Source organism: Colletotrichum acutatum (genome assembly GCF_030867785.1).
Source record: "Colletotrichum acutatum strain CBS 112980 chromosome Unknown BDZ83scaffold_46, whole genome shotgun sequence".
In the NCBI taxonomy this organism is placed as follows: Eukaryota; Fungi; Ascomycota; class Sordariomycetes; order Glomerellales; family Glomerellaceae; genus Colletotrichum; species Colletotrichum acutatum.
The window spans coordinates 198309-226018 of NW_026849040.1; the positions used below are offsets into that span (position 1 = coordinate 198309).

Below are 27710 nucleotides of genomic sequence, written 5' to 3' on the forward strand. Positions count from 1 at the left end.
GTCTAAAACTATCACAGCCATTGTGTCGGCAGGTTTTTTAATCTTATTTTTGGAACCCTTTCCAGACCAGAGCGCGAATTGACAATCCTCAACTACTCTTTTCCGACTTTTATTTCATCAGTCCGCTTCAATTCAGTTGCAGGAACGATGTTATCGTCGAACCCTGTCGATCAGGCTGGTCAGGAAGAGCACCAGCCGGCCAATTTCCGGAAGATGCAGTCTGACATCCAGTCTGCTTCCAAATTGCTTGTTGCCCCAGAGCCAACCGAAACTGACGCCATTGAACATTCTATCACATGGCCTCAAATGGCCACAAGCTCTGATAAACAGCTGGCCACTGGCGACTCTGTCATTCTGAGGTTAGCGGGATTGGCGTCACGAAATTCCGACCTTAAAGAACTGATGCGGCGAGTCGGAAATGGAAAGGCGGAAGCGCAGGAGGTCTCTTATTTCCAACAGTTCGTTGACACAACACAGGATATCGGACCTCGAAAATGGAATGTTCAGTCGGCATTCAATGATAGCAAATTGCCCCTTTTAGTGCAACAGAATGACGACCGCGAGGTCTCGCAGTCGCCAGAGCCGAGAATTCAATCGATCATACCACTCTCAGAGGCTCAGGCAAACTCCGATGCTGAATCCCTTGCCTCAGGAATCACGTGGACAAGTTTCCTGGGCGGTGATATCCCCTACGACAACTTGGCTGGCATGGCAGGCGGCTTTTTGTTTCCTGTAGATGAGAGCATGCAAGCTGAAGGTAGTGACAACGTTTTCGAGGATACAGGAATGGAAGAGATCTATTTTCCGCCCCTGCCGCCTACTCCGAAGCAGGACGTCCCGTTCACTGATTCCGGATATTCGTCTGGCATCAACCTTGATGATCTCCCGCGAATGGAATTGGGGGTTGCTGCTACCTCCGACTACGACAGAAAGTATCCGGATGCAAAGACTGTATACTTTAGAGATAGTACTGTTGCAATAGACCAAGCGCAGCAATACATTTTCGAGTTGTCCAGCACTATCCACGGCAATCTCGGCGGAAACATTGACGGAGACAACTGGAGGCTACTGTCTGATCGAGTGTCGGGCCTCATCAAGGACTTTGCCATTAAAATTGGCCTAGAATCTTCGGTCCAGGTGAACCGAGACATCATGCACTTCATACACAAACGTAGCCGGTACGTGCCCTGTTAGGTCAACGTGTTTGGACGCGTTTGAATGAAGACTGAAACAAGACAGTGAAATTGCGACGCGACTTGACTCAATGATTCTCAGTGTCGACCCTCCAGCAGAGGATGCTGGCGAGGGTATCGAGGCCAAGAGAGACAACATGCTCCTAAGTGATAAGATGGCCTTGTGGGTCAGCAAGGCCACGGGTACAGAGACCCCTGTCAACGATGACGAGCTTTTCGTGGGGGTTACAGACGTGGAAGAGACCATCGACGCGCCGGAACTATCCAAGTACAACAAGACCGTTACAGAGAGCGATTCATTCAAGTGGCTTATCGAAAGCCTGCGAAGAGAATTGACACTCAAGCGAGATTTTGATGAGTCGGAAGGTTGTAATCATCGTGAAATGATACGGCGCAAGGTCATAGAGAACCTCCCAACTGGAAAGATTAGCAAAAACCGGCCACCAACCACCCACTCTGTAACATTTCGAGTGCCGGGGTGGGCACTCCTTCGCAGACTTGAAATGGACAGATACGAATTTGAAAGGTCCCTATACAAGGCCGTGGTTGTAATATATTGCTCAGGGGATGCCCAGGCAGCAATTGTTGAGGATTACATGGAGCAAACATGGCCTTCAACATGGAAAACGATCTTCAACTTGCTGCAGACGGTGTCTCGCCGTCCCAATGGCCACGTTTATGCAGGTAAGCTCTTATGCTGGGCTGGAAAGGAATGTATGTTCACCGCAGTACAGATGTTTTGCATGATAAGACTCAGGTATCAGTATCATCTGAGCACGGTATCCTCATGATGAGTCTTGATGGTCCTGCTCATACCATTGCAGAGTGTGGTGAGCAGCTTGCCTGGTTACGGGCTTCATACGCAAACCCACCTCCTCAACAGGGTATGAGCAATACCGCCCAACGAATCCCCGTCATCATGAAAATGGCTACATTGCATGTAGGCATATAACTTTAGAAGAGTGGTGGTTTCGTTTATTCTAACCTCATCAGGGGCGTTTATGGTTTGATATCGGAGTCGAAAAACCTGTTCCTGACGAGTTTGCACTGCTGGGGCAGTCTCGATGGACAGAGTTACTAAGAAACGATAACGTTGTTCTGGTTCCAGGTTACCCTATCCTGCGCCGACCAAATGCTTTTAACGGTATCGAGGTCTCTCCTCGCTATCTCATGGAGTTACTGGGGTCATTCTCTAGATGTGCTTTCACAGCCAGGCTGGTGTTGAATGGCTTACGAAGAAGGCTTTTACTTGTGAAGCAAGTCCAAAATATGTATCTTTGGCATGAAGCCCAAAGTGCTGAGAGACCCTCTTGCCATTGCTCGACCCTAGGCAATCAGGACAGAGGTGCGTGTAGCGGAAGAACCATTGACTTAGAGAAGATCCTGAGCGGCCGTCATATCATTGGACATTGCCAAGGGTTCTGTCTGGACGAAGGTAAGCAGTATCACACAATGTCTTTGATCCAACATATCAGCTTCAACAATGGAGTTTTGACATTTCTCAGATGACTCCGTGCCAACCTTAGGGGGGGATCTAGTTCCATCGGCAATGACAGCTCATGTCACAGCGTCTCCAGCTCATTGATAATGGGGACACATGGAGCCGAGTCCCCGAAGAGCATAGCGTCGTCGGAGAAGCTCACAGTAGAAACTGGGGACATGAATATGGTCTCCAGCCTTTCGTGGGACGATGATGCCAATTCCCGGGCTTCGTGCCAACACTCATACGGGATTCATCCGTGTGAATCGACCGAATCCTCATTAGAATCTGACTTGCTATCGATGTCAGATTCATCAGAAGAACTTGAGCCCCTAGCAGATGACGATCCAATACGGGCAGTCTTGGACATCGTGGTTTCCCGCCTCGTTTCAGTCTTTCAATATGCAACTGGTGGAGGAGTTCCACCTTGTGACAATGGACAAGATCACGAAATGGTTTCGTCGTTGTCGTCTCGTGGCATTGCTGTACCTTCAAGACCTACAGGAAAAGGTCGAAAGAGAAATTTGGTCCAAGATAATAATTCGGACTCAGAAGAGGACGCGAACCATCAGAGATCGTCAAAGAGGTCCAAGAAAACGCAACAGCACATCAAGCTTCTGGCCTGTCCATTTGGGAAGATGAGCCCCAGCAAATATTCCGCTTGCTCGCGGTTCCAGCTCAAACGAATCCGGGACGTCAAGCAGCACCTGAAGAGAAAGCACACCCCCGATGATTATTGCAACCGCTGCCTGAGCATCTTTGATGACGAAGAAAGCCTCACGCAGCACGTGTCGCAACCAGATGGGTTCGGTTGCCAACTCGCGCCCGAGGGGAGAACGCTAGATGGAATTACTCATAGACAAAGCCGCGACCTCTCTAGAAAGGCAAACGCGGAGTTGTCGGAAGGGCAGCAATGGTTCGCAATCTGGGATATCGTTTTCCCCCAGAAGCCACGCCCTGAATCCGCTTATCTAGATTCCGCTTTTGCCATGCAAGTTTGTCTGTTTCGGGAGTATTGTGCACGACACGCGGAGCCGCTCCTTGTCCAGAATCTTCGTGCTGCTGGACTGTTAGATGAAGGCAGGGTGGCCGCCGACCAGGAGCAGCTCTTAAGGAGAGTCATTTCAGAGTCTTTGGATTCCGTCTGTGATACTTTCAGCACGAATGGCTCTTCGGATTCAGGAATAGGTCGAAAACGCAATGAGACACGCAATGAGACACCTGCTGCGTCGTTGGTGGACAGCGGTATTGGGATAGGAAGTCACTTCCAACCAAGGACAGCTTCATTCGCAACTGCATCCAACCCACAGCGAAACATTCGACCAGGACCTACTGATGTTCCAACGGATCCCCAAACACTGGGGTCAGATGAGGGGGCAGTGCTTGGCTTGCAACCTTTTGCCAGTTTGCATCAACCGGTGCCCGTGGGCCAGCCCTCAACAACGGATTTCCCCGTAGATCACGATCTACCAAGCGTGGAACATAGACCGGATGAACTTGGAATGTTTGACTTCAACTTATCAACGGATTTGCCTCCCCTCGAACTTTCCTCGTGGACATTCCCACAAACAGAACTTATCCCGCACGAAGAGGGTGTTGAAAACGCTGCATAATTAAAATCTCCGTGGCTTGATAATACACAATATACAACAATTCCACTTCACTTAACTTCTGGTCCATAGAGAGCGAGGATCTCGAATTGGCTTAACGTTGCATTCCATATTCCTCTGTGAATATGTTTACTCACATGTGATAATTGTCTAGCACTCCAACCAAAAGTGAAAGTTGAGATCGCAAAGACCAAGACTCGGATGTCACGACTCTCGCAATTTCCACATGGCTGAGGTAGGTAGGATCGTCAGCTAAGAAGGGAGAAGAGTTGCTGCGTGTTCACGTCTGGCCAAGTACCCATTCTCCCTATGTGTGCCTGAGGGTTCATGTAAGGTAGTGGGCGCTCGTGTCTGCATGGCCACGTCATGGAGTTTTCAGCTCGCCTGGGTACCGACCTGTAAGCTGAAAGACCCCAGACAGCTACATCATTGATGCCCTACCCTTGACCGCTACCAGCATTTCCCTCACGTTTGTGGTCTTTCACTGTTCTTCATGTAGAGAAAGCTAAGCTTCAGAGAAAACGTTCCCAAAACTCAACATAATGCGCCTCATTAAGAGGACTTGGCTCTACGCGACCACCGCCTCAGCCTCCCTGTCCCAAATCGCCTCCCTACGCTGCAGCTCCAGCGCCATCCTCCCCACGCCCACATACGACCTCACAGGCGCGCTCTTCACAGTCTGCACCGAAGAAGTTATCAACTCACCCATCAACAAGATCTACGACGCGCTCCTCGACTTCCGTCGGTACAGCACCTGGAACACCTTTGTCATCGACGTCGGTCTGCCGCCCGAGGTGACCGGTCCGGGGGACGTGTACCCCGGGTTATCGATGAACTTCACCACAGCTGGTATTATTCCCGGTGTCAATACGTCCTCGACGGAGGTCATCACTTTACTTGCGCCGGATGTGCGCGGCTGTGACGACGGCGCTACAAGAGCCCTCAACGTGTGGCGAAACGACGATGGACTTGGTGGCACGTTTCTGCCGGCGGAGCATCCGAACCTGTTGACGGATTTGGGGAATGGGTCGGTCAGGATGGTGTCGTATGAGACTTATTACCTACCCGGGGCGACGACGCTGTTACCGCTGAAGGGTACTCTACAAGAAAGGTTTGAGACGCAGGGGAAAGACTTTAAGAGGTTTGTGGAGGGGAGCCTTCATTAGAGTCATCAAATCGTCAATCTGTATTGGTCATTATCTTCGTCGACTATCTCTCAGGGGACTCCTCTTGGGAACCTCTGGCGTCCCAACTGCTTCTTCCCTGGGTATCTCTTCCACAAATCTCCCTATGCGTGTTCGCCCACCGCTTCCATCACCCCCGGCCGTCCCTGAGCTGCTTCTGTCAACGGCCCAAGTATCACCACTGAACCCAGAAGTCGGACTCGAACGGTCGATGCTCCCCGCAATCTCCTTGTCTACTCCGTCTGTCTCATTCTGCGTAGCATACTCAGACCGAAGACTCAACCTCATAGTCTTGAGAATCACCCCACCCTTCTTCTCGAACTCCTCCTCCTCCCGCCACGACTCATCGCCACTACACGTCATATCCTGCGAATAAATCGACGAAGCCTGCGTCTTATACCCCGCCGCCCCCATCCCCCTCCTCTCCGCCGTCTCAAACAGAATCGGCTTCCCGTCCTCCGCAACATGCCAACTCCGCCCCGGCCTCCGCGGCGCCGTACCCGTAATCAAAAGATTCCCCAGACTCAATTTCGCGGGGCCCAGCTGCGCCATGGTGAGCGTCGGCAGCGGCGGCGCCGGCATACGCAGCTTATTTAAGTGGCTCGCGATACTCGCGTTCCGGCTCCGCGCCGCTAACCCCGCGGGCGTGCTGGGTTCCGTCCAGGGGTAGCCGTGGTAGGTCAGGCTAGTAAGATCAAAGCTCTGCGTCTCGGCGCCGCCGGCCTCGAGCGAGCGCCGCTTTGCGCCGCTCATCATCACGGAAGGGAAGAGGCGCGCCAACAAGGGGCGGAGGGTCGGTGCGCTGGCGCAGATGAGGGCGAGATCGCATTCCAACACCGTCATGACGAAGAAGCCGAGTGTGTTGCGGACGCCGGCGTCGTCGGTGGGCCGGTAGTGCAGGTGGAGGCTGAGCTGTAAACGGACCATGCTAGCTACAATTACGAAAACGCTGAGGCTCATGACGGATGCGAGGGCAATCTTTTGGCGGCGCGGGAGGTCGAGCCGTGCGACGGAGGGGACGACCATGGCGACGAGCCAGGCGTCTGTTGCGGAGTGCAGGCTTGCGCTGGCGATGAGGAGGTCTGGGAAGCGGAAGCACACAGGCGTCGGGCGGCTGAAGAATTGGCCTTGGACGGGGTTGCATTGGAGGAAGGACATGAGAAGTAGTGGGAGGGTGTAGAGGAGGACGAAGGCGACGGCGGCGCGGGCGAGGAGGCGTTCGCGGGGCCGGGAGGAGGATGCGAAGACGCGGAGATACAAGGCTAGGATGGAGAGCTTTGTGAGGCAGAGGGCAAGTTGGTAATATACCAAGCCTAGGTAGGTTCGCATGATGTACGGGTTTGCGTCGGTGTCGGCGGTGGCAGTTGAGGATGGTGAAGTGGCGCCGAGGAGGGATGGCGTGGTAGCGGTGATGCTGTAGACTACGCAGAGGGCCGTGGAGAAGAGCCATGCGATGAGAATGAGTGTGTCGTCGAGGAACCATTTGCGAGTTACCCAAAGACGGGAGGCTATCCGGGAGGCGATGAAGATGGTGCAGAGGGCGTGGGGGAGGAGGAGGCCCGTCATGAAGAGGGGGACGTTTGCATCTTGCTGTGATGCAATGTAAGATGACAGTCATTCGAGAAGATGAATGGCACTGTGACTTACGATTTCCTTGAGAACCGTCGGTGATAATGTTGAGGACGACGACGGTGTGTGAGGGTGTGTGAGGTTGGCATTGATGCTGGAGTTCGACATCGTGAACGAGACGATTGCGGTAGTCGCCGATCAGTCGGATATTGATGATCTTGAAGCCCACGGTCTTTCGCGCCTTGTGTCTACTGAGGAATTACATGCCTTCAAGACTGCCTTCCAAGAATTCTAGACTCACGACGATGACATCGAGAAAGGAAGAAGGCCACGATAGGTATCAACTCTCACGGTGCCTGAGAGCAGAGCTGGCGTCTTTCATAGCAGATATGAGAAAAGTCTCAACTACTATGTTAGGAAGCTCCATGCTCGTCATGCGGGACCACATTCAATCCCCCCCATCCCGGGGTTGGCTTCTTGCGGCGAACAACCTAGCCCGGCAAAGGACCCTGGAGTAGCATCTCCCGAGTCCCGGCCCACCCATCGTCCCCGGGTGTGGAGAGGCTTCCGCATCGAAGTGAAGAAGAATCAACTCAATTCGTCAGCGCGGGCGCATAGGCTCCTGGTGTGTGGATGTGTCAATCTGTCTGCCTTTGAGTGTGCGCATGTGTGTGTGGGTTTTGTGGACTTGTCCATGTCTGCCCGAAAAGGCAAAAGGGAAGGTGAGTGAGTGAGTGTCAAGTGTGCCAGATGCAAGCCCCAGGCTAAACGGCTGGGATCGCGATTGGATGGACCTCTGTTTCCTTTGGGGTTCTCGGCGGGAGAGGCCGATGGAGGGGGAGGGGAGGGTCGTCCAAGTTCCAGCTACTCAGCTTCGTTGAACGGTTCGTGAGTGAATTGTCCTGTCACCTTTTCAGCTTCACCTCAGCTGTCATCTCATGTTGATGAAACGGGAGTACATATTTCAATGGCTGAGAGTGAAACAGTTCCGGCTGTCATCTCACGATAATCTCGAAAGGGAGACGAGACACAGAAATGGAAAAGAAGAGACGTCTCCAACTCGAGTGAGTTCGCGCACCAGTCGCTGTCGAATTCATCGATGCGGGGTCAGAGATGCCACACAAACCTTTGCCTTCTCTTATCCGCAGGCATCTGAATATGCACCTCCATTCTTGCTCGACCCCTCCACACCGCAAATCCCGCGACCACATGTGCCACCCCGCATGCGATGGTGGCATGGCAGCACGGAGTGCCGTCCGGGACTTTCCCGATCCGGAAGGACCTGGCTTGATTGCCGCGCCGATTGGTGGGACCGGTTTGTTTCTCAATGTTCTAGTCTGATGGCATGCTTCGTCTCAAGGTTCGTTGCGATAGTTCAACACGCAATCGCCCACTGTTTCTGTCTGTTGTCGTAGAGTATGAATGAGCGAATAATTGCGTGGTGGACGAACGGGACCAGACGATTCATGGCGATGGCGATGTTGGCGGACAACGGCGATTGCATTTTCTGCCCACCATTGTCAGGTCATGCATCTCTCGCCCATCCACCCTCTCCTCTAGGTAGTCCCGACACGGCTACTCTCTGCATCCCCGGAGCTTCTTCTTTGCGTCCTTTTGCCTTTCAAGTCCACTCGGCTAACGACATCTCATCAGAGAGGTGGCCAAGAGACGCCAAAGAATCGTCCGCCCTATTTTATGGCGATTTATGGTGGGGTGGTGAGGCAGCGTTGAGGACACCTAGACTTCCGGCCCGTCATCCCTGCCATAGCGATATGTTCTGCGCCTGCATCGATTGCTCCTGTTGCAGCGCACAAAAGGCTCATGGGAGCAAGAAGCTTGATGACGGAGACTGCGCTTGCCGGCGTCTATAAGTCCGGTACCTCAAGGAGGCCGTGTCAGTATCTTACCGGGGAACTAACAGAGCCGATCTGGAAGCTTGTCTTCGCGTTTGGGGGGTTGGAAGATTTGTGTCGGGTGGTTTTTTAGGTATTTTGTAGCCGGGTTCTTTTCTTTGGGCGTGAGGTGAGGTGGATCAAATGTCACCGTACTGCCGCTGGCAGCTGCAGCCAATTGCCGGGGAGTCTGTGCAAGGTGCGACGGGAGATGCGCCTCACTTCACTCGAGGCTGCCGTGATCATCTCACTCGGCATCGGCGCTGGTATCTCGTACACAATATGAGATTCCGGGTGCTCCATTACTATAGCTCTCATAAAATCTCACGACCCTCGGTGAATTCCGAATGCTAATCATGGTCCGCTCACTTTAATCGGTTGATTGGGGCAGAGTCCAGCGATCCTGTAAGCCTCATCTGACTCCGGTTCACGGTATCTTCTTGGCGACGAATTCAATAGGCAGCAGGTCTCGGTTGATGAGCAAAAACTCATGTGAGAATGAATTGAAATTCGAAGTGGGATGTTCTGTTCGTCTGGTAACTTAAAGCATTACAACACCCAGTAATAACCCCTCATCATAAGATAACTCCAGATCAAGGCACTGCCTCATACGCTGCCTCGTCACCCCTCAATCTCCTTAACCTTCTCCACGACCTTCAAATACCCAGGCTCCCTCTTCAAACGCTCAACATACTCAAACAGCACAGGGTGCGCCGCCTTCACCGACCCTCCAGGCCAACTACCCATCGTGTCCCACGCATTCTCGGCGTCCGCCGTGATGAGCGCAAAGCTAATGAGTATATCCGCGGCCGAGAGCTCTGGTCCGCAGAGAAACCCGCCGCCGCTAGGTGACACCCCGGGCGCGGTCTTGAGATAGTTCTCGAGCATGGCGAGGTGCTTCTGCGCGTTGGGAAAGATGACGAGGGAAAAGATTTTGGAGGCGACGAGGGAGGTGAGGGGGCGGATTAGGAAGGGGACGTTGGATGACTTGAGTACTACACGTAATCCAGGTCAGAAATTCAAATGACAGAGGAGGAGGGCAGGGAGTAAAGGCTCATGTAGGCAGGGGGGCGAGAGATGCTTACCATTGATGAGAATAAATTGTACAATCACAGGAAAAAAGCTCCCCTCAACATAATGCAACAAATACCAAAACCGCGCATACGCCTCCGTCTCACCCCCGACTTTCCCCTCACGCCCGGCCTTCCACCGCGGCGGCACGAGGCCGGACTTCCGGTGGCCAAAGTGCTCGACGAGGTACTGCGTGATGTACCCGCTCTCGGCGAGCCGGATCGGTGCCGGGGTGGGGTCCTCGTCGCTCGGCAGTGGTGTGATTTCCAGCACGGGGGCCTTGCCGAGTGGGTGGACGGCTTCAAGCTCGGGAGGTGCGAGGCGGTTGGGGGCGCGGCGGAAGAGTTGGACTGTGTAGGGGATCTTGAGTTCTTCGAGGAGCCAGAGGGTGTTTTGGGAGCGGGAGTCGTTGAGCCTGAGGACCGGTGAGTTTTCTGGGTGAATGAGACATAGGGAATTAACGGTGGTGTCATGAGGGGGAGGTACCAGTAGAGCTTCACTTTTGGTAGTTCTTCAGTCGTCATTTTGAAGGGTTGTTGTGATGCTGTGAAGGTTCGCGTGGTTGTGAAGTTGCGGGTGAGCACGGCGGGATGAGAGAATCTGTTGCGAGCGTAAGTGGTGATGATGAGCCTGAGGGTGAGATTCGATGATGACACGTCGCGAATCGTTGGTATTGAACGATGGAGGCGTCGTCCGAGGATCTCAATTGCGCTCATGATGGATGATCTGTATGATGATGGTAAGACTTGGGGTATTTATTCTATTTCTTCCACAGATGTTCGACGCTGATGCAGCCCGTCATCATTGGGTGGGCCAAGGCGTTTTGGTTTCTAAAATGGCATGTTTCCCTGCGGTTTCTCGCGTACTTTGTTTCCGCATTGTCTCCGAGGTGACGGGCGGCACAGTTCCCGTATAGAGGGTGTAAGACGGAGAGATCGGGGCTCTCAAGGCCGATGGTGAGACTCACGAACGGGGGTTCGAGCACCGTATAAGCCGACTACCAGCAGATGTCTCAATGACAAATCGATGATTGTAACAGAGCTTGCATTGTTTGATGACGGGGGTCGCTTGAGAATATTGATTTGAGATGTTCGGTGAGTGAGTTTTGGAGGTGTAAGCCGTAATGCATTCCGTGCAGCTATCCAGATGCGGGCATGAAGCTGACCATAAGCACCCGGATACTCCCGCGACTGATCCCATGCCACGAACTATCAACTTCAATCGGGCGTGGAACGTGATGCTGCTGTACGTATAAACAACAAGAGAGAAAAAATGACACCATGGAGACTCGAATGCAACAGCTACAGCAACTCGGTAGCTCTGCACTTCAGGAATAGGGGTATAACCATCTTACGCTTCTGGGCAGGAGTCCCTTTTTGCGGCTGTAGTTGCTGGGGAATTTGACGCTCGTCTTGCTCCCTACGACCCTTCCTTACTGTACCTCTCTGGGTTACCCCGTTGACTTATCGCCCAGGATGATCATCTTCCAAGTATTGCAAGGTATTCGTCTTACTCAGTGGGATACGATCTGCATAGGTCTGATGGACTCTCTGGACGAAGTCGCCAGCTCCAGCTTCCTCATCTACAGAAGCTTAAGCATAACTACGCGACCGCTACAGTGAGTTCAAAAACCTTACAGCTTCCTCTTCACAAGCCCCTTCCAGAAATCAAAACTATTCTCATCGCTCTGCAGCGCCCACATCCTCCCCGTCTCTCTCCCCATCCCATCCACCTCGACAGCCTTCAACATACCCCAGTCCCTCGTAATACCCACAACCTTCGCCTTGGCCCCCGCCTCGGCCTCGAGCGTGACGTTCTGTCCCGAGTGAAGCCAGTGCTTGTAATAACGCTCCTCGAGGTCGCGCGAGAACCCCTCGCGGCGGAACTGCGCGTATAGCGCCTCGATCCGGGTGAGAATCCGCGCCAGGAGCGACTCGAGACGGAAGCCGCCCGCCATCTTCAGGGGCGCCGGTGCGATGGCGTTGAGGGAGGTGGTGGGGCGCGAGTTTGTCGTGTTGATGCCGATGCCGAGGACGATTTGGTAGGCGCCTTGAGAGTAGGCGCAGTTGGAGAGGATGCCGCCGATTTTGACGTAGGAGGGGTCTTGGGGGGTTGATGCTGGGTCGCGGCAGTCTTTGTGGTTGTCAGAGGATAGTCTCTGCAGTGCTTTCATGACTTCTGGTCAAGAGTATACTTACAAATGTCGTTGGGCCACTTGAGCTTCACGGGAACGTCGCCGCAGGCTGTGTCGTACGATTTGACGGCCTCGACGATGGCGATAGCGGCAATGTACTGGATGAAGACGACTGGATGGGAGGCAGCTAGATGTGCTGGGTGGTTGATGACGGTCGAGAAGATGAGGCAACCCGCTGGCGAGACCCAGACGTTTGTGCCGCGGCCGCGGCCGGCGACTTGCGTTGTCGCCGTCAGAGTAAAGCCGGTTGGGAGGTGGGCGAGCAGTTTGGGGTTCCTGGAAGACAGTGACCGTTAGCGAAGAGGGCTTTCATGGTTTATCGAAGGAGAACGAAGAGGGGGCCATACTTATCCATGAGGGTGTTCGTGCTAGTGACGACCTCGCCATACATGAGCGTATCACCCCATTCCTCCGCCGCAGGCTCAATCGCGCGATACTCCTTGAGAGAGCCGTAAAACAAACGATGATTGAAACTCGGTGTCTCCTTGGCGTCCGGCCACTCCTCTTCATGCGGCACAATCACCTTGACCAAGGCATCATAATCCACCATCCGGCCTTCTCCTGCGTCCCCAGAACCAGAAGACGGCAGAGCTTGCTTGAGCTCGTCAACATCCCACCGCGAAGACAGCTTCTCAATGCGGAAGACATCGTGCTCGCCGCGGATGTACTCCTCCTTGTCGTCTTCGGCATCCTGGCCCTGGCCGGTCTCGCGCGTGATGGCCTCTTCCCAGGACGCGAGCATCTCGCCTACTTCGACGTGGTTCGCCGAGGTGAGGTGCATGCGGGAGAGGGAGGGCGGAGCGGACGGGTCAGCGCTGAGGTCTAGGCCGAGGCGGGAGAGGCATGCGCGGAGGAAGGTTACGCGGGCTGCGTCGGCTGCTGCGAGGGAGGAGACGAGGGCTTCGTAGGAGGGGATTTGGGGTTGAGGGTTGAGGTTTGCTGCTGCGAATCTAGCACATCGCTGTTAGAATACGAGATCACGAAAGGGGTATGGGGTGAACATACTCTGGATGAGGACCAGTCAGGATGACATTGCCAGAGCCGACTTTGCAATGTATCACAGCCGCTTTCCCAGCTCCCCCATCGACGGCAATCTCATCTGCATACTGAGCGAGAACCTCCACATTCTCAAACTTTTCAGCATCGACAAAGACGCCTCCGCCGTTATAGTAACTCAACACCTCTCCCTCCCCTTCCCCAAACCCCTCCTTCACACTCAACCTAACCACCCTCGCGCCCCTCTCAGAATGATACTCGAACCCCTTCAACGCACCACCCCTGCACGTTCCCGGGAAGAACCCGAGCTCGCGCGACCCAATAACCTCGAGCGTCCGATCGCCGACCTCGAACTCGCACCGGCGGCTGCCGTAGTACCCGCCGGCACAGAAGCCGAGGTAAGCCCCGCCGCGGCGGACATAGTCGGCGATGCGGCGGTTCCCGGGGCCGTTGAGGACGCGGCAGTAGCCCAGGTCGCCGCCGCCCGGGATGACGAGGAGTGCGCAGGTGGGTTGCCAGGGTTCTTTAAGGAGGGCGGCCTCGGCGACGGGGATGACGGCGTAGGTTGGGGAGAGGAGGCGGCGGAGGGAGTAGATGCAGTGGCGGACCGATTCAACGGTCGTGCCGGTGCCTAGGGGATGAATTGTGAGTCAATGTAGGCTATACTAGCTGAGGAAGGGGAACTAGATACCGGTGTAGACCAGCACATTGAGTTTACGTGAGGCCATGGTGAGAGTCTGTGAGCGAGGGCGATGAGGGATGAGATGAGTCTTGAGGTGATGAGTGAGTTTCTGTAGCGAGTGTCGTCGTAGTTTCGGGGTTTGGTTTGGCACTGTCTAGAACACCCCAACAAAGTTCCGGCGGTGGTAGGTCGAATGAGAACTCACTTTACACCTTGCAAAACAGTTCAATCACCGACACGAGACGACAACAACGTCTGCTATCCCGATCGACAATTGAATCCGAGAAAGAAGACGAAAGGAAAGATGTCCAAGCAGGAGAGCGACGCGGCGAAAAAGTCGTCGACGGGGGATGACGAGCCTGATGACTGGTACGTAAGGTGGACTTCACTTCTGCTTTTTTATTCTTTTTTTGCGTGGTCTAGTTTGACACGTCTCATACGACAAATTGATGTTGCTCACGATGTAGAAAGTCAGAAAAAGAAGAAGAAAACGAGCAGAAGGAAACAAGTAAACAAGAAACAAAGCTAACGACCATGCAGGGACAAGCGCATCTTCAGCACGGGTTGCGCAGGTACGCATCGACTCCTCTCCGGATCGCAGCGGAAAAGATCGCGAACAGACAGTTGGATCACGGCGCTAACTTTGACCTCTCCCCTGGTCGGTCTCTGTAGACGAGAATGCCAAGTTGACAGATTGCTATTTCGAGAAGAAGGACTGGCGGCAGTGTACGGCCGAGGTACGTCTGCTTCTTTCGAATAATCTTCTGGTCTCGCATCAATGATGTACAAGATGAATCAAAGCTAACCCAAGGTTTACCAGATGGAACATTTCAAGAGCTGTTGGAAGCAGCAGGGTAACGATCGCCGGACGGACGCAAAGGATGCATGATTCAGGGCGAAATTGAGTCTTTGATCCTCTGTCTTGGGCTTGTACACCACAAGTATCATCAAGTGTAAATTAATCATCACGAAACGAATTGCAACTCATCTCATTCCCGTTGACCATCTCACTCACTCACTGCCAGCCTCAGAGTGGACTGACGCCAACGACAATAGGATAAAAGAAAAAAGTCGCTCGCACAGTGTTGTAGCTCCCAAAACGTGGCCCAAGCTCCCGCCTCCCGGGCGCCGCATTCACCCGCGCCGACCAAATTTCATCTCAATCCTTCCCGTCACCGTCCTACACGCCGCCCGGGGAGTCTATGAGCATCATCGACACCGCGCAACCCACAACCGCCTTACTCTCCCCGATATCCTTCTCTCTCACGCGCGCGCGTGTCCCTCAGCTCTTCAACCTACACCTGGACACGCCATCTACCCGTTCCCAAGCCCCCAGCCGAAAAGTCGCATTTGTTCACACAATGGCCTCCTTCACCATGCGCCCCCTCCTCCGCGCATCGCGAACAGCAACAGCAACAACCTTCACCCCCGTCGCGCGAATAGCCACAACATCCCGCTACAAAGCCGCCTCCGCCACCGCAGCCGCCCCCTCCCCCGCAAAGAGCACAACAACCTCAAGCTACGCCAGAAAGACACCCTCCCCAGCCGCGAAAGCCTCGAAACCATCCTCTTCCTCCTCCTCTTCAGCAACAGCAGCAACAACACCTAATCCCACGCCCGCAACCCCGACGACAACATTCCCAACAGCACCAGCATACGTCCCTCCCACGCCTCAAACCCAGACCTCAGATACGCAACAACAGCAAACACAGCAGCAGCAACCGATAGACTGGTCAACATCCTACCACGGCCTAGGCACGGCCCGCTTCCCCAAAGAAGTCGTCGACATCCTCCTCCAACCCGTCAACCCGTCCGACGTCGAAGTCAAACCCGACGGCATAATCTACCTCCCCGAGATAAAGTACCGCCGCATCCTCAACCAGGCCTTTGGCCCAGGCGGATGGGGCCTGGTCCCCAAGGGCGACGTCGTGGTCGGTGAGAAGGTCGTCACTAGAGAATACGCTCTCATCGCGGAAGGCCGGTATGTTTCATTCTTTATTCCCTTTAACTTCTTCCCCATCGGAACTCCCCTTAATGGAACCACGCAAGACCATGCCTCAAGCACAGTAGAGCTAATATGATGTACGGAACAGCTTCATCTCCCAAGCCCAAGGCGAAAACGGCTACTTCTCCGTCGAAAACCTCCCCTCCGCCGTCGAAGGCTGCAAATCAAACGCCCTGATGCGCTGCTGCAAGGACCTCGGCGTCGCCTCGGACCTCTGGGACCCGGTGTTCATCCGCCAGTTCCGCAAAGAGTACGCCGACGAGGTCTGGGCCGAGCACGTCACCACCAAGCGCAAGAAGCTCGTCTGGACGCGTAAGGACGTGCCGTTGGCGTACCCTTACAAGAAGACGAACTGAGTGTCCGGCCTCGAAGGACGATGAACCTTAAAAGAGGTCGGTTCCGCGCTGTCAGGGAGCGTGGCGGGCATCGTGCGAGCCCGCAGAGACCTTATGGATAAAAGACTTGTACAAGTAAAACTAGATGGGTGGGATATGTGTAAGATGGGTCGCAAGAGTAGGAATCTCAACTGTAATATTAGACTTATATCATGGCCCTCCTCGGGATAGGGGTCAGGGCTGTAGATGCATAGACCTTTGCATAGCGGTCAATTAAAACATTGGTATAATCACCACAGATGCCAATTTCAAAGGAACGGTGGTCGGCTGTTGAAAGCGACTCTCAGGTCTATTCAGCCCCCCTTTGGTTGGGAATCGTGCGGGAGCGCAGGCCTGCGCTGGTCCCGGAATGACATCCACTCTCGGGTGTATCATAAATCGACCATGACTCCATATCCCTTCCCTGAAGCCAAACATCTAAATCATGCAAAAGTCACCATAAACCGCCGCGCAAAGAACTCCATTTCCCATTGACAAGCGCCGTTGTCATATCCGTATGGCGGCAATCACTTGTGCACGCCCGAGCTGGATCCACCCTCGGGGTTCTCAGCCGTCGGTGTAGCGCCCCAACCCCACGGCATCCATGACGATCCCCCGCTCGTCTGCCTCCGCCTGACGGATCCGTCCTCGTCGTCGCCACCGAGGTCCTCGGCCCCGCTCTCGGCGTCAATCTTTTCGAAATCGGTCTCACTCCGCGATTTGCTCAGTCCGCTGTGCGCGCTCGGCGGTCTTTGCGTCACTTCCTCCTCCTCGTTGCCGTCAAGCTGCATGCTCCCCAGGGAGCGGCTAAAGGTTTCGGGATGCGCCGACGATGACGTCGCTGCCTCCTCACGCTCGAGGGCCTTGAGGAGGAAGGCGAGACGCTCACGCTGAGCGGCGATGAAGCTCGTTCTCTCGCCACCCTGGAGGTTCGGCGGGATGATGGAGCCGGACTTGGAGAGGTCCTGGTGCTGTCCCCCACCGGTTGCGGCGGAGTAAGCGCCAGCGAGGAGGTTGTAAAAGTCAGCGCCCGTATGGCCTGTTCCGGCAGCTGGGGCCCAGCGCGCGGCGGGGACGCTAAACCGGGCGAGGAGGGACTGCGTGTAGGACTGCGGCGGGTGGCCGGCAGGAGCGGCAGCAGCGGAGGGCTGGGGCGCGGGTTCGGGGTCGCCTGGGGGCAAGCCAAGGACGTTTGTCTTGATGAGCTCGATTGCACGTTTAAGGTAGGCGATGCCGGCGGCTTTCAATTTGTCGTGGGCCTCGGAGATGAACTCTTCGATTTGGGCCTCGTTGTCTTGCAGGAAGGGGTGGACGTGGGTTTGGTAGATGATGCGGGCGCCTTGGGTTTGGGGAAGAACGAGGTAGAGGAGGAACAGGAGGCGAATGTAGGCGTAGAAGGGGATCCTGCGGTTGGTGTTAGTGGTTGGTAGGAAGAGGAGAGACTGGAGGTTGGCTGCTGTCTGCGAGTTAGAACGTACCAGACGAGAATCCATTCAGTCCAGGACTCGACGAGGAGTGCGCAGGCGAGGACGACCCAGTACATGAGCCATGGTGTCAGTTGGGCCGGGTCGGAGGTCTTGAGGGCCTTGTAAGAGGCGAAGAGGGGAAAGAGAAAGGAGGCGATGGAGCTGTGAGGCGGATACCGTGTTAGTCGAACGATTCAAAGCGTTCAAGCCGCGCCGAGGGTATCACGGGTGTCATTGGAGGTATGATGGCACCCATTGCGCATGCTTGGAGGAGAGAGGAACTCACGATAACAGGTGGGCGAATATGTCAAACATGGTTGCGATATGAGGGCTCGATAAGGTCGTCAAGGTGGAGAGGAAGCAGAGATGTAAGAGAGAAGAAGGTTTGCTCGGAACTAGAGAAGAGATGGAAGAGCGTTGTCGGCACAGGTAGCTTTGCACGGCTCGGTCAGCACGCGCAGCTGTCGCAGGGAGCACAGCCGACGTCAGGCGAGGGGGCTGTCGGTAGTATGGGATGAGCAGCGAGGGGCAGCGTTTGAGGTCGCAAGGTCTGTCTGGGTTGATAGGTGCGAGTATCGGTAGGATTCGACTACGGGTGTCAGTCAGCCGTGGGACGAGACACGGAGTGACAGACAGAATGGAAGAAAGAAAGAAAAAAGAGGGTTCACCCAAAGCTGTGGAGGAGCAGATGGAAGATGCAGGATTGCGGATGCGGACGGGGTGTGTAAGGCAAGGTACACGGCAGCTTACACAGCAGACAGCACGCGGAAGCAGCAACCGGCGCTCGGTGCTCGCTGGGGTGGAAGGTAAGGTGGGGTCCCTGAGCACGAGGACAAAACAGGCGGGTGCAGCGGGCATCACGGGCACTTGCCTTTGGATCCAAGGGTCAAACGGCAATGTACCTACGGCACAGCATAAGGTGGGAAAGGTACCTTACATACCTAGCTTGACTAAGGTAGAGTTCCTTAGGTAGTAAGGCGGGGGGCGGCCGGTGAGAGATCTTGGCTTCGGTGCTTTCAGCGAGATGCGATGCGATTACCTACCTTAGGTACCTTACCTCGGTGGACGTCATCGAGGGGCTGGATAAGGTGCGATAAGGTTGTCGTCGGTGTCAGCTCGGGCAGGCGATAAGCCGATAACGGTGAGCGTTCAACGGATGAGGTAAGCTGCGGAGAGGAGGGGAGCTGAAACCGGACAATTGGAAGGGAAGACAGGGAACCTGCTGATTCGTGACACCGCTCTCATCTCATCTTCCCAAGAGCACCTAACTTAGCGAAGTCTTTCTGATTGTTCTACAAGGCTCACCGAGGTTAGAGACGGCCCTCTAAATACTCACGAGACCTTCTGGTCACCGTGTTTCCAATGCCCCTGTTTGGCATAGATGGACATGTGTTCACTCACAGCAAGGTCTGGTTCCTGGCTTGACTCACCAAGCAAACATGTTCCCTCCATCCAACGCTTCTACATACCTTAAGTCCTTGACAACTACACCCAAGGGCCAACAGAACATCCACGACTGATACAGGCACCGTGTTTTGCATCCAGGCATCCCCCGTATCTGAGCACCATGTGACGTCTGCTAGCGCCCTTCGGTCCCGCCCGACGATCGGGGCGTTGTTCCACCTTTGCCGCTCCTCTCCGCATCTTGCCGCTTTGGGACACACCCACTCATGGATGCTCCATCTTCATCTTCACCGAGACTTGTCTGTTGGACCAGCATCGCGAGATCAAATGCCAAATGCCCGGGTCTTGGTGTATGATGCGGACACGTTGTCGGTGGGAGAGGCCACATCTCACCTCTTGTCAGTATGGCATTCGTGGCCCACGTACGCAATGCTCTTACCCAGGCCGTCGGTGCCTGACGTAGCCAGTCATCACGGCCGCGTGTAATTCCTAGGCACCGGCTTTCTGAGATGAAAACAGGTTGGCCATGTCTATTGAGGACACGGTCAACCAGAAGAGTCACCGGTTGCCAAGTCGCTCAAAATAATCGTACTGAAATACGTCAATCCAAGCAACCCGTCACTCTCATTCTTCCTCTTCATGCCAGAAGTTCCACCGAGAACGTAAGTCAAAGTATACGATGGAACACTTGTAGTGTGCAACTTCACCATGCTCTATAGTAGTCTAGTAACTCATCATCTACAAAGTCGAGGCCAACCCAGACTTTCCCGTCTCGAACCACCCTCAATTGTACGCCACGACATTATCAATGGCACTCTTGTTCAACCCAGGCCAGTGCTTCTTCCCCCACGTGAACCACAAACTCACCGCACCAACCACAACAACAACGTAAATCGGCCCCGCATAATTCATCTCCGTCCCCGTCACCGGAATCGTCTGCGGGAACGGCAACCACACGCTCAAATACATTGACCACAGCAGCGCATACACATTAATCGGCGTGCCCCAACCCTTGGGCAACGACCACCCGCCGTACTGCACCTGATACCCCGCCCCGTGTCCGATCCGCCCCGTCAGCCGCGCATGGAGCATACACGAGATGGCAATGATGTACGACCCATACAACCCCAGCGAAGACAGCGCCGTGAACGCCGAGAACACCGTCGCCGTCGCATTGTTGCCGACGGTGAAGAGAGACAGACAGGTGACGATGACGCACGGCAGCCAGACGGAGCGGATGGGTACGCGGTGCGTCGGATGGATCTTGGCAAAGTACCGCGGCAGGCCGCCGTCGCGGGCCCAGGCCCATGTTATGCGAGACACGGACGCCAGCGAGGCGGCGACGACGCAAAAGGTGATGACGAGGAGACCGACGACCATGGCCGTGCCGGCGGCGGGACCGGCAGCGTTGAAGAGCAAGGGGATGATGGGGTAATCCGAGCTCAGGATCGCCTCCGTCGTGGCCGGGTCGCCGCCCATACCAAAGAGAATGGCGAGGATAATACCGTACGAGAGCACGCCGTTCAGTATAATCGTCCACAGCATCGCGCGCGGAACAGCCTGCTTCGCCTTCTTCGTCTCCTCCGCCATGTGCACGACGCCATCAAACCCAATAAACCCCCACGCGGGTACCAACATGCCGATGTTCCAGCTCACAAAGCCATTCGTCCACCCAGAAGAAACAGTGCGCTCGAAGAACACGAACTCGGCCGAGGCCCGGGGCGCGAGCGTGAGCAGAACCACAACAAAGACGAGCCAGAGGACGACGTGCAGGACGCCCGCCAGGAGCTCCATCCAGGGGATGGTGCGGAAGGCGTACATGTTGATGAGGGCGCAGGCGACGAGCTGGGCGATGATGACCATGGTGATGTGCCAGGGCTGGAAGGTGTACGAGGGGTAGTTTGTGCTGACGAGGCCGATCATGATGTTTGCTTCCGAGGCGGCGGAGCCCGCGAGGGCCGAGACCCAGGCGAACCAGGTTACCCAGCCCTGCATCCACTGCGAGTCGTCGTTGTCAGTTGGATGTCCATCCATCTTTCTCAAGTCTCGAGCAAGGTGAGATGACATACCGTGATGAACCGCCGGTGCTTCTCTGGCGCAAGGAAATGCGTCCAGTGGTACTGCGCTCCCGCAATGGGCTGAATGGTCGCCAGCTCGGCCATGGAGAGCGCCTGCGCCATGGCGCCGACGACGACAAGAACGATACCCCACGCGAGCGTCTGCGGTCCGCCGTTGTAGAACGTCGCCCCCATGTCCATCGCCATGACCTCCCACGAGGACATGAAGATCAGGGCAAAGGCCAAGAGCTGCCAAAAGGAGAAGAGACGCTGGCAGCGATTACCCGTGTTAGTTGCCATTCGTGATATCGGTAAGACAGCTTGTGACTTACCCTGAGCGTCGAGTCTCCCGTGCCGCCATCGGTCGTATACGGGTAGACGCCGCTCTCGTGGTGATGGTTGTTGTTCCTGGTGCCGTCGTCTGTGTTGCCCGAGGAGCTCGTCGTGTTGACGGCATCGTAGCCGCCCTTTTGCTGCTGCATCTCCATGAGGTCCGCTTTTGCCATGATTGCAGCCCTTGTATCCCGTCCCTCTCTCAAGCTACGAAAGTCAGAATTAACCCAGGTAGAGAAGCCGTCGATAAATCAAGTGATCAGAAGAGAAGAGGAATAGCAGCGCAGGAACCTTGTTAAACGCCTCCCCCCAAAGTAAAAGAGAAGAAAAAAAAAACGGGCGCGCGATCTGTGTAAATACCATCATGCAGGTAAGGATAAACGCCAAGACAACTAGGCGATCTGGACCGGCAGACTTGGACTAGACATGCAGTCCCCCTCTCGCACCAGTCCGACTCGAGATGCTCGGTACGTGGTGCGATGCGACCCTGAGACCATTTGTTCCCAGGGTATAGAAGATATCACCGCGATCCCATTGGTGTGCTTGTATGGTTTCCACTGGCCTTTTTCTGAAGAAACACTCCCATGGGCCGTCTGTACCATGGCTCTCCCATGCTCTCCCCACCCGACCCGGGCCTCGCAATGGAATCCGATCAACGCTAGCAAGGGGGGCTTTTGGTGATTGCCTAATCTTTATTTTTCGCCACGATTATGAGCTGCGGTGGGGTTTCTTGTGAATCTGCAGTAATGTCTCGGGCGAATCTTGTGGAAAAGAAGAAAAAGAGCCAATGCAAGTTCCATGTTGCATGGGGGCGTAAGGTCACATCGCGATAGTGAACAATGAGCTCGGCTTATGTTCGACGAGTAATTTGTGGGTACACATTGCCAAGTGGGTGATAAAATGGATTTCCTCCCATACATCTTGGAGAAAAACCCCCTGTTTTTTTTTTACTCATATTAGAATTACTACCCCTTGCGCATCATAACCCTTCGTATATGTGTAGAAGAATATACTATATCTTACAGATAGTAGTACTAGTGATGGTAGCGGTGGAAACTTCTTTGCCGGGTGAGTTCGAGCGGAAATCGATTTTGTCACCCACTTGATTGCTTAGCAGCAACGGCTGAACTAAACCTACTGTACCAAAGATTGAACTTTTGCAGGGCTCGCCGACTTTTCTCCGCGGAATCCGTTGTATTTGTGCAGCTGGCCGTCACAAGCAATAGGCGTCATCAGTATTTGCGATGAAGTGAAAATCGATTGCGCTACGTTAACCTCTCTTCAAGTCTTCCAGTCTCAAAAGAAGACGATCCATCCGAGATCATGGCCGAAGCCGTGACGGGGTTTGCCCAGTGACAAAGACAAAGGTGGCGACTAGCACAACCCACCAGCTAATCCATCTCCGAGGCAATATTTCTCGTAAAAGCTTCGCAACAACTAGATCTTGACTTGTGATTTGCAGCAACACAGCAATGCGTGCCCGAGACATGACCGTCCCAGTCCGCACCAACTACCGAAGGCGCTGGTAGACTTCCTCTGCTGTAAGCTTGAGCACAGGCAGGGACTCCAAAGGTTAAATGATCATGGCAATGGAGAATACAAACGCAAGTTTGAGAAAGATGCTCTTGTCTGATAATAATAAATGGCTAGCTAGTTGTGTGGCTTGGAGACGAGTGACATGGGCTAGGTGAGCGAGATTAACTGAGGTTGAGTCTCTCGGTCGGTCCATGCTGCCAGGCAATGAGATTTACATGCTTCTAGAGGCGATTGAATGGTTATGAGTATATCATCGTGGTGAATGCAACTTGCACCATAGTCTCGGTGATTCAGACCGGCTAATGAAAACACTTGAAGTCGAAATAAGCTTATTCACCACGCGATGGAACTTCTGTTACTAGTCCCGCCATTCCACCCTCACCAACTCACTCCCCAACACCCTTAATAAGATCAGCCGCATACTCCGCAACAGCATACACAGTAGCCTGCGTATGCGCCGCAGGCAACATCGGCATAACACTCGCATCCACAATCCACAGCCCCTCGACGCCATACACCCTCAACCCACTATCCACAACACCCCCTAGATCCCGCGGCATCATTGCCGCCGTGCCGACCGGGTGATCGAAGCTTGAAGACAGCCACGACTCCCGCATGACGGCCTCGATCTCGGCGTCGCTGGTGACGCCAGGGCCCGGGAGGATCTCCACCGCGGCGAGCGTCTCGACGCTGGGACTCGCCATGAAGGCGCGGGCTTTGGCGACGGCGCGGAGGAGGAGTAGCGTATCGATTGGGTTTGAGAGGGTGTTGAAGTCGACTTGCGCACCGCCTGCGCCTGGGGTGGGTGATCCCGGGTCGGGGTTTGTGCTGTTGATGGTTATGGTGCCGCGCGAGAGGGGTTTTTGGAGGGCTACGGGGACGGATTCTGCGCCGCCAAAGGTGAATTCCATGACGCCTGCCTTTGGATTGCGGAATCTCTGGCTCAGGATGTCACGCTGGCGGGTGAATCCCTCGAGGAGTGCAGGGTTCTCGGCGTAGACTTCGGGGAGATGCTGCAGCGGGTCCTGGGCTGTGACGGCGTCCGCGATGGCTTCGTAGTTGTCTGGATCGAGGTCTTGGAGGGATGTGAAGACGACTCGATTTCCCCAGGCGTGTGTGTGTGGTCCAGTTCTGTTGGCTTCGTACGCTGCCCAGGACTCGTTATAGAAGGTTTCGTTGTTCATAAGGGTCGGGTTAATAGATGTGTCGTTGGCAACTTTGTAAAAAGAGAGATTAGCCTTCTGATAGGAATTCCAAAGTGGGTGTTCAACTTACAATCGTAGACCATGAAGATGGAAGGATGGTCCTGGAAGTTCGCACCAACGCCTGGTAAATCCACCACCACGTCAATGTCCAAAGACTTCAGGAGCTTTTCTGGACCAATGCCGCTCAACTGGAGTAATTGGGGTGTGTGAACTGTGCCCGCGGCGAGCACCACGTTCCGAGATTCCACGAACTTGGTTTCGGAGCCATCACGACTGCCAATCTCTATGCCGGTCGTTGTTTTGCCCTCAAATCTTATCGCTGCACCGTAGTGGCGTACAAGCAGATGTAGGTTCTCGCGGGCGCTGACTGGGTTAAAGTACGCGGTCTCAGCGGTTGATCGAGTCGCGTTAGGACCGCCAGAGTTCTGCGGGAGCCATGCAATGCCGACATTGTCGCCGTCGGCGCCGTCTTTCAATGTGGGCACTTTGATGTCCTGAGCCCATGCTTGCGCCATGAGAGCTGTTCATTGACATCAGCAGATTGATCAGCGAGGGCATAACTCCGTCAAGAGGGCACCTCACCAGACTCTGGCCACTGCCACGAAGGAAACCCGACCTGAATGGGTCCATCGCCGTATGCATCCTCACTCCATTCGTACCCGTACTTCTCGACATACTCACCCGAAGGCGGCGCGAACGTAGACGACTTTTGGAAATAGTTGAAAAGAGTCGCCCAGCCCCAACCCGGGTTCCCAAGGGCCTCCCACGCATCGTAGTCGGCTTCGGAGCCCCGATCCCAGGCCATTCCATTGACTGTGGAGCCCCCGCCAACCACGGCACCGATACGAAGGCGAGATGTACGATTACCGAGATGGGTTTGAGGGACGGACGTCACGTTGTAGAGGCGCGCCGACTGGTCGTATGTGGCAAAGTAGGGCACGGTGACGTTGATTGTGTTGGCAAAGTCTCCATATTCGACGACCAATACCGTTTCTGAGAGTACACAATGAATCGGCATCAGATATGTTGGGGTTTAAACCATGAATGACGCTGAGACTCACTTTCAGGGTCTTCGCTCAGTCTGTTGGCGACGACAAGGCCGCTTGTACCGCCCCCAACCACGATGTAGTCTTACTGCTCACTGATTGAGTCGAAAGTTCTTTTGACCTGCTCAGTGTGATGCCCTCGGACAAAATTTGTCGCTAACAGGAGTCCGATGAACAATGTTGACGCCATGCTTTCTCCAGGGGATGAGAAGGTCAGATGAGAAACTTCGAGCATGGACCTAGAAGAACAGCGGCGACCGGCGTCACAACAACAACAACAACAACAACCCCATGTCTGACGGGAGGCCCTCAATTTAAGTGCGTTTGAGCCGATATCTTTGGCGCAATCCAAAAACAATATTATGAAAGTCTGCTCACCTTGCTTTTTTAAGAACCCCGCACCGGTGATGTGCCAATGCAACATCCCAACCGTCTTCTGCAGTGCAACGTACGAATCGGTAGGCTGGGCCTCGGAATAGGCTACTAGATACAGTGTGCTGAGGTCTGTCACAATGGAGAAATGATACGTCGACGGGGGTCGTACCGATTGTGGTATGATATCACTTCGCATTGCGGGCGAGATTTGCATCGGTGAGCGAAAGAGCCCCATCTTCCTCGAAGCGACCGGTGAACTTTCCAGACTTCAAGGAAGCACAGCCCATGAATCCTTAGTATGGGAATAAGTGCTTCATTCATTGCATTAGTTCATCGGATCCAACCCTTCTCACGTCTGCCATCTCCCTTGGAGTGGGTTCTTGCCGCCCCTTTCGAGGCGATGGCTTCCTCACATCCTCCACTTCGCGATACATCCAGATTGCCCGAGCTTCCATACTCGCTCTCAACACTCCATCCTACAGGCTCCCTTGGGGTCGTTTCGCCGCTCCCGCCTGCAGAAAAGCTGTATGCCTTGCCGGTATATCCCGGTGGTCGAGGCCATACCTTTGGCAAGGCCGAGAGCACGCTGCTCATGCTTCTTTTCTTGATGACGGGCTGAATGACAATTCGCACCTGCTCTTCTTCGGAACTTTTGCCACTGCTGCCTTCGGTTTGCGGCACTTGGTAAGGTCCATCGTAGGCTAGAGTGTTAGAAGTCGGTTGGTTCATCATGGCGGTAGCAGCTATGGCAGATGTCATGTAACGATCGCCTTCGCTCAACTGAAGACTTCGATTGCGTTTGGGCCTATGTCGACGTATGCAGAGGAATAGCAGTATCGAAGCTGTGAGAAGAATCGTTGCGCCCACAGCAATGCCTGCGATCACTCCGGGGCTCAACGATGGCCTAGCAATGCGCTCAGTCGGAGGTAGAAGAGTTTCCGTAAGGGGCGGAACAGCCGTCGTCGATGTTGATCTCATTGATGGACTACTACTCGTTGCGGGTCCAACCCTTGCCGAAATACCTTCATTGGTGGCAGGCGATGAATCTGGACGTACTGAAGATGATATAAAGGTACCGCGAGGGGTATCAGATGATGAGCGGATACGACTGCTTTCAGGTGCGCCCACGGTGTTGGAAGCGGCTGGAGGCTCTTGAGGCTCGGGCGCTGCTACTGTTGTTGCCGCGACTGAAGGTTCGGGGCTTGTCGAAGATGCAGTCTGCTGAGCACCGTCGCTGGAGATGGCCTTCTGGCTAGCCGGGGGAGATGGTGCGATCGCAGGTGAGCTGGAAACACCATCCTCAATGGGAAGGGTCGTGGTTGTAAAGATCGTCGACGTGAGAGTAGGCGTCTTCGTCACAGAAACGAACACGGGATCGAAGATGGTGACAGTGTGGACTATGGTGCCGCTCGCCACTATTGTAGTCGTGATCTCGACGGTAATTATGGAAACCCTATTGACCGAAGCCGAGGTCTGCCTCCGGATGGGAGCCGGGTGCGATGAAAGCCCAGCACCTTCCTCGTAGTGCGTTTCGGTCGAGGGTATCTCCAAAGTCGCCGCTTGATCCAATGCGATGGCGTTTGCCGCGGCTCTTGCTGCAATATCTCGAGACTGCAATGCGGTAACGACAGTCGTCTCGAAGACCAGAGTGGGGTTGATGAAAGTCAAGGTCTGCTGAAGGGGCGCCCAAATCACTTCGGTTCCTCTAGCAAGCTCTACGGTCACAGTTCGAACCACAGTAACGGTGGTGACTTGGATTGACGCTTCGGCGGGTGGCCTAGTCCATACGGTCAGCATCAATCCAGGAGCCGGGAATGCTGTACTTGCGTCAGGTTCTGCCTCGCCCACATCTGGTGAAGGGCTATGTCATCCTGCGGCTGGCTCGCTGACTCCTCTGGCACGGCTTCTCCGGCCGAAGCGCTCTCGGGCTCCTGGGCAGCTGCAGTTGTTGCCAGAGTCTGCAAATATCCGTCGTCCGAGAGCGAGAATAGCGATGGCCTAAAAGTAGAGCGACAGAACGAGGCGAGATTCGCGTTGG

General features: G+C 54.6%; 10 protein-coding genes across 10 annotated transcripts; 3 read left to right on the forward strand and 7 right to left on the reverse strand.

Moving 5' to 3' along the window:
* Positions 1–24: 24 nt before the first annotated feature.
* On the forward strand, positions 25–2145 carry BDZ83DRAFT_792415 (uncharacterized protein; the record flags this gene model as incomplete). The annotated part of the gene is made up of 4 exons (XM_060515758.1): positions 25–1178; positions 1240–1562; positions 1758–1877; positions 1928–2145. The coding sequence occupies exons 1-4, from the start codon at positions 148–150 to the stop codon at positions 2143–2145; spliced, it is 1692 nt and encodes a 563-aa protein (XP_060365033.1). The 5' UTR covers positions 25–147.
* Positions 2146–4825: 2680 nt separating this feature from the next.
* Positions 4826–5449, forward strand: BDZ83DRAFT_752159 (uncharacterized protein; the record flags this gene model as incomplete). Its single annotated transcript, XM_060514154.1, has 1 exon — positions 4826–5449. One exon carries the CDS (start codon positions 4826–4828, stop codon positions 5447–5449), a length of 624 nt encoding a protein of 207 aa, XP_060365034.1.
* Positions 5450–5479: 30 nt separating this feature from the next.
* BDZ83DRAFT_577464 (uncharacterized protein) lies at positions 5480–7066 on the reverse strand (the record flags this gene model as incomplete). The annotated part of the gene is made up of 1 exon (XM_060505022.1): positions 5480–7066. A coding segment is annotated over one exon (1587 nt), but the record flags the coding sequence as incomplete, so codon positions are not given.
* A 2025-nt stretch (positions 7067–9091) lies between these two features.
* Positions 9092–11042, reverse strand: BDZ83DRAFT_621311 (uncharacterized protein). The gene is made up of 3 exons (XM_060508254.1): positions 10486–11042; positions 10014–10414; positions 9092–9923 (listed from the first exon to the last, which is right to left on the reverse strand). Exons 1-3 carry the CDS (start codon positions 10713–10715, stop codon positions 9550–9552), a joined length of 1005 nt encoding a protein of 334 aa, XP_060365036.1. The 5' UTR covers positions 10716–11042; the 3' UTR covers positions 9092–9549.
* Positions 11043–11415: 373 nt separating this feature from the next.
* Positions 11416–14086, reverse strand: BDZ83DRAFT_319505 (biotin-protein ligase). Its single transcript, XM_060502363.1, has 6 exons — positions 13881–14086; positions 13199–13820; positions 12541–13143; positions 12198–12469; positions 11969–12132; positions 11416–11932 (listed from the first exon to the last, which is right to left on the reverse strand). Exons 1-6 carry the CDS (start codon positions 13915–13917, stop codon positions 11633–11635), a joined length of 1998 nt encoding a protein of 665 aa, XP_060365037.1. The 5' UTR covers positions 13918–14086; the 3' UTR covers positions 11416–11632.
* Positions 14087–14175: 89 nt separating this feature from the next.
* BDZ83DRAFT_577475 (mitochondrial genome maintenance protein mgm101) lies at positions 14176–16232 on the forward strand (the record flags this gene model as incomplete). The annotated part of the gene is made up of 5 exons (XM_060505023.1): positions 14176–14240; positions 14412–14443; positions 14544–14608; positions 15575–15852; positions 15965–16232. 5 exons carry the CDS (start codon positions 14176–14178, stop codon positions 16230–16232), a joined length of 708 nt encoding a protein of 235 aa, XP_060365038.1.
* Positions 16233–16777: 545 nt separating this feature from the next.
* On the reverse strand, positions 16778–18031 carry BDZ83DRAFT_719555 (HVA22 family TB2/DP1 protein; the record flags this gene model as incomplete). The annotated part of the gene is made up of 3 exons (XM_060512191.1): positions 16778–17654; positions 17729–17878; positions 18003–18031. 3 exons carry the CDS (start codon positions 18029–18031, stop codon positions 16778–16780), a joined length of 1056 nt encoding a protein of 351 aa, XP_060365039.1.
* A 1872-nt stretch (positions 18032–19903) lies between these two features.
* Positions 19904–21683, reverse strand: BDZ83DRAFT_719556 (LPXTG-domain-containing protein; the record flags this gene model as incomplete). Its single annotated transcript, XM_060512192.1, has 3 exons — positions 19904–21118; positions 21190–21447; positions 21510–21683. The coding sequence occupies 3 exons, from the start codon at positions 21681–21683 to the stop codon at positions 19904–19906; spliced, it is 1647 nt and encodes a 548-aa protein (XP_060365040.1).
* A 1749-nt stretch (positions 21684–23432) lies between these two features.
* BDZ83DRAFT_719557 (GMC oxidoreductase) lies at positions 23433–25487 on the reverse strand (the record flags this gene model as incomplete). The annotated part of the gene is given in 5 exon segments (XM_060512193.1): positions 23433–24262; positions 24322–24771; positions 24834–25244; positions 25313–25381; positions 25394–25487. The coding sequence occupies 5 exon segments, from the start codon at positions 25485–25487 to the stop codon at positions 23433–23435; spliced, it is 1854 nt and encodes a 617-aa protein (XP_060365041.1).
* A 148-nt stretch (positions 25488–25635) lies between these two features.
* BDZ83DRAFT_319729 (uncharacterized protein) lies at positions 25636–27637 on the reverse strand. Its single transcript, XM_060502364.1, has one exon. The coding sequence runs from the start codon at positions 27467–27469 to the stop codon at positions 26003–26005; it is 1467 nt and encodes a 488-aa protein (XP_060365042.1). The 5' UTR covers positions 27470–27637; the 3' UTR covers positions 25636–26002.
* Between the last annotated feature and the right edge of the window lie 73 nt (positions 27638–27710).